The sequence below is a fragment of the Amyelois transitella genome, chromosome W (genome assembly GCF_032362555.1).
Source record: "Amyelois transitella isolate CPQ chromosome W, ilAmyTran1.1, whole genome shotgun sequence".
NCBI classification, from domain to species: domain Eukaryota; kingdom Metazoa; phylum Arthropoda; class Insecta; order Lepidoptera; family Pyralidae; genus Amyelois; species Amyelois transitella.
The window spans coordinates 2,522,297-2,527,406 of record NC_083536.1 but is presented as its reverse complement, the minus strand read 5'-3'; the positions used below and the strand labels follow the sequence as shown (position 1 = coordinate 2,527,406).

The window sequence follows — 5,110 nt, the reverse complement described above, 5'->3', positions numbered from 1 at the left end:
CCCTGCCTAACACCTTTCTCAATCTTAAACCACTCAGTGTGCGCTCCGTTTATCCTGACACAAGCACTCGAATCCTCATATAAGGATTTCAGTGCTCGTATCAAGAGACTGCTCACCCCATGCATAGAAAGTGCTGACCACAATTCATTCCTCTCAACTCTGTCATAGGCCTTTTCCAAATCCACGAATGTGCAATAGACTTTTTGACTCTTGGCCAAAAACTTTTCGGCTATGCACCGCAAAGAAAAGACCTGATCAGTACATCCCATTCCCTTTCGAAATCCCGCTTGAGCATCCCATATTTTGTCATCAGTTTCATTCCTGACTCTATTAATCAATACCTTAGCATACAATTTGCCGACGACGCTAAGCAGGCTTATACCACGATAATTTTTGCAGTCCAGTTGTGACCCTTTTCCTTTGTAAAGTGGCACAATAACAAAGTACAATCACAAAGTCTATCATACTTTTTAAAATACCTTCCACTCTTGTATAGGTGTGGATCTCTTTATGTTGAAACATTGAGTTCGACACAAAAATATCCCACTCTAGACAAATTTCTAATACACTTCTTCCATTATCATTCACCTTTTCGTCACCAAACGCATAAATAATAGGTATACTATTCCTCTTCCACTTAACGATATTGTTGACAACTGTTTTTCTGATGTTTCAAAAAATTTTAACATTATCCATATTAATGCACAAAGCATTCCAGGTCATTATCCTGATCTACTTACCTGTTTTGATAGTAAGCATATACATGCAATTTTAGTCTCTGAATCCTGGTTCAATTCCTGTCATCCTTCCACTTCTTATTCTTTGCCAGGGTTTCAACTCATACGCAATGACCGCCCTGATAAGGGTGGCGGCGGCGTCGCCATTTACTTAAGATCATACATCCCTTCTAATGTTCTTCGCTTCTCTCAAATAGCTGACTCTTCTCGGGAAGCTGAATATTTGTTTGTTGAAATCACCCTTTCACATTTTCCTGTCCTTCTCGAATTCAAATTCAAATTCAAATTCAAAATTTTTATTCATTATTATAGGATATTATTATATCGCTTAATAATTGTCGTATGGTTTAACAACTTGGTTGACGTCAAATAAATTACTTAAAAACTAAGTTTACTGCCGCTTCCAAGGCGTCAGTGCAGAAGAAGCGGTAACAAACTGCACTGCAGCATTTTCATCAACAACGTCAACTTCACAATATTAAATTATACTTAGAATAGAATGTGGACGGGAGAATACATTGTTCACGGGAGATTTATATATTTATGAGATTTAATATTGAAAAAAGAAAAATATATATATATATATATATATTATGGATTGCCAATTTTAAAAAGATTTATGTACAGAGTGTACTGAAATTTTGATTTAAGTTCAAATTAAACTACAATTAATTACGAGGTTCCTGTGCCAAGCTCGAGCCAGATGTTTTTATCATTAAGGTAATCATCAGTCCTATAATAAGCCTTCCCACAAAGTACTTTCTTTACATACTCTTTGAATTTTCGGTTGGGCATATCAAGAACAGACTCCGGCAACCTATTATAAAATCGTATACAGTTCCCCATAAATGATTTACTGACTTTGCTAAGCCTATGAAAAGGCATGACTAATTTATGTTTATTACGTAAATTTCTATCAGTTGTGGCACTAACTTTTTGAAAAAAAGAGGTATTTTTCCTAACATACATTATAAGATCAAAAATGTACTGGGACGCTACTGTAGGTATGTTTATTTTCTTAGAGTTGTCTTAACGAGTCTCTTGGTCCTAAGCCGTAAATTGCGCGAACGGCCCTTTTCTGAATTATAAAAATAGTTTGTATATCAGCCGCGCTACCCCATAAAAGTAAACCATAAGATAACAAGCTATGAAAATAGCTGAAATAAACAAGCCTAGCTGTAGCTACATCTGTCAATTGTCGGATCCTCCTAACAGCATAAGCGGCAGAGCTAAGTCTATTGGATAGTTTAGAAATATGAGCACCCCACTGTAGCTTTGCATCAATTATAATTCCTAAAAACTTTGTATTTTCAACAAATTCTAATTTCTGGCCTTCCAGTGTTATGTCAGTATTGGCCTGCCTTACGTTTGGAAGGGTAAATTTAATGCATTGGGTCTTATTAGCATTTAAAAGAAGATTGTTGGTTGAGAACCAGATAGATATGGCCGACAGTATATTATTAACCGAACTTACATTTTCGCTATGGCGATCTAATTTAAATATTAAAGAAGTGTCATCGGCAAACAGCACTATACCCGCCTGTTTTTCCACCATAAAAGGCAGGTCATTGACATATACCAAGAAGAGGAATGGTCCTAAAATTGAGCCCTGAGGAACACCCATTGAGACGCTTGAACCGCTTGACTTTACTCCATTAATATCTACAGTTTGAAGCCTATCAGTCAAATAGGATGCCATTAGTTTAGTTGATTTGTGGTCAAACCCATATTGACGAAGTTTACGCAAAAGTGTCTGATGATCTACGCAATCAAATGCTTTAGAGAGATCGCAAAAGACTCCAACTGAATCCTGTGAACTCTCCCACGCGTCATAGATTTGAGTAACAAGTGCTACTCCCGCATCAGTGGTGGACTTCCCGGCAGTGAACCCATATTGTTGGGAATGGAAAATGTTATTGATTTTAAAATATTGTTGCATTTGATTAAGCATCATCTTCTCAAACACCTTGCTCAAAACTGGCAATATAGAAATAGGTCTATAATTGCCAAGGACTGTTTTCTCCCCTTTTTTGAATAGAGGTATTAATTTGCTACATTTCATTAAATTTGGAAAAATACCCTCATCAATACATTCATTAAATATAAAAGCTAGATCAGATGCAATAATATCTATGATTTGACTTATGATACTAACAGACATACCCCAATGGTCTTCAGACTTTTTCAAATTAAGTTGTTTGAACGCCTTTAATATATTATCAGAGTTAACATATTTAAATTTAAAGACAGATTTGATGGGAGTTGTGTTATTATTAAGTAGGGTTTCAGCGCGCAATGGACAAGAGTCAACGTCAGAAGTTAGCTCCACAGGGATTTTTGCAAAGAAATTATCAAAAGCATTTACTATGTCCTGAGTTTTAGAAATACTTTTGTTACCGGATGATATTTGTTTAATACTGTCTCTATCTTTGATTTTGCCAGATTCTTTATTAATAATGTTCCATGTTTCTTTAATTTTATTTGGTGCGTTGTTTATTTTACTACTTATGTGCAAAGACTTGGCTTGCCTGCAAACTTTTTTAAATAATTTTGAATAATTTTTGACAGTTCCATTCATATCGCACTAGCGAATAGACGCTTGCTTGTAAAAGTTCAGTGGTTCTCAACCTGGTTAATTCAGTTTAATTCAGTTTAATTTTATATTATTTTTTGACACGATGTTTTGCTGTGCAAGTTGTGGTGGAAAGCATACCGAAGGTGTAATTTGTAGTGCCTGTAAACAGCACTTCGACTTCCAGTGCTCCGGTATTACGGAAGCGGGCTACAGGAAGCTCGGAGATAGAAAAAATACGTGGCGCTGCCCTAAGTGCAAATCGGGTGCGGTTTCGCCTCAACCCAATCAGATGGATAGGATGCAAGATCAGCTTGAAAAAATCATGTCTCAGCTCACTCCCTTGGCTTCACTTGTTGAGGATGTGAAAACTATAAAAAATGAAATTGGTGGTCTTAAGGACTCCTTGGAAATGGCACACGATCAAATAAAGAGCTTTGTTGATAAAGTTAATTCTCTTGAAATTAAGATCGATGAAGTGCAAAAGGTAGCAGATGAGGTCCCAGTTTTAAAGGCTGAAATCCAAAGATTAAATCAAGAGCTAGGAGAAAGGGATCAATGGGCCAGATCAAATAATGTAGAAATCCGAGGGATACCACTAAAGAATAGCGAAAATCTTTATGAGATCGTACAAAAAGTTGCCACGTTATGTAATTATCCTATAAAGAACGACGATATCAATTACATTGCACGAATACCTACCAGGAATTCTGCATCCGAAAAGCCGATTGTGATGGCACTCAATAATCGCTATAAGAAGGAGGCATTTGTGGCTTCGGCTAGGAAATGCAATGAGCTTAATTTGATAAATTTAGGATATTCTACAGCTGGCAATTTCTACGTCAATGACCATTTGACATTATCAAACAAGGAACTCTTGAGAAAGGCGAGATCAACCGCCAAAGAAAAAAATTTTCAATATGTTTGGGTCAAACACTGCAAAATCATGGTCAGAAAATCAGATACTTCGCCAATCATATTCATAAAAAACGACAAAGATTTACTGAAAATAAAATAATGTTAAAGTTTTTATTTTGGTATCTTAGAATATTGTTTAAGTGTAAAAACAGTTTGAGAACCTCGGTCAATACTGCATTCTTTTGTTTACTTGAGTTGGTTAGAGTAAAAGGTGGCATCGGCCAGCGTGATAATGGCGTAAGTATTTACGCTTGCATAGGAGTGTACGCGCTACTGTTATGTGTTATTTGTATTGTTCGGGTCATTATTGCTTGTACTCGTACACGGATTGGTGAGCAGTTGTTATCGCATATGCAAATTGTATTTTTATTACTCATCTACCTTAGTAACTACGTTCTGATTCTTATCTATTTATCTATTGGCATGGACATGAAAAAGTATTATGGGTATAGTTTATTGATTGTTAATGTTATTTTTGTTTGTATACCATTTACGATCTTCTTGGATCTATACATAAAATATAACAAAATAGAAATATTGCTAATATGTTTTAGATTAGATGTAAAAAAACAAAGTTCGTCAAGTTATTTCCATGACTGGTCATTATTTTTTATTTGTTTACTTAGTATCGCTTTAGTTATTGTACTTCGTTTACATCTGTGGATAAGTTAAGTGTTTACTATCAAAATACCCAAGGACTACGAACCAAGACACATGATTTTAAGCGTAATTTATTGATGAACCATTATGATATTATTTCGTTGACTGAGTCATGGTTTTGCCAGACAGTATAAGTGATAATGAACTCTTTGATGATAGATATATAGTATGGCGTAGGGATAGGGATTACTCGCGTACTGGAGAAAAGATGGGAGGCGGGGTT

At 35.7% G+C, this 5,110-nt stretch overlaps 1 protein-coding gene across 1 annotated transcript; it reads left to right on the top strand.

Moving 5' to 3' along the window:
* The first annotated feature begins 3,310 nt into the window (after window positions 1-3,310).
* Window positions 3,311-4,414, top strand: LOC132904285 (uncharacterized). Its single transcript, XM_060954213.1, has one exon. It carries the CDS (start codon window positions 3,416-3,418, stop codon window positions 4,325-4,327), a length of 912 nt encoding a protein of 303 aa, XP_060810196.1. The 5' UTR covers window positions 3,311-3,415; the 3' UTR covers window positions 4,328-4,414.
* Window positions 4,415-5,110: the final 696 nt, after the last annotated feature.

Bases quoted from the DNA above. Each gene is read 5' to 3' on its own strand.
- LOC132904285 (XM_060954213.1), top strand. From the start codon at position 3,416: ATGTTTTGCTGTGCAAGTTGTGGTGGAAAGCATACCGAAGGTGTAATT.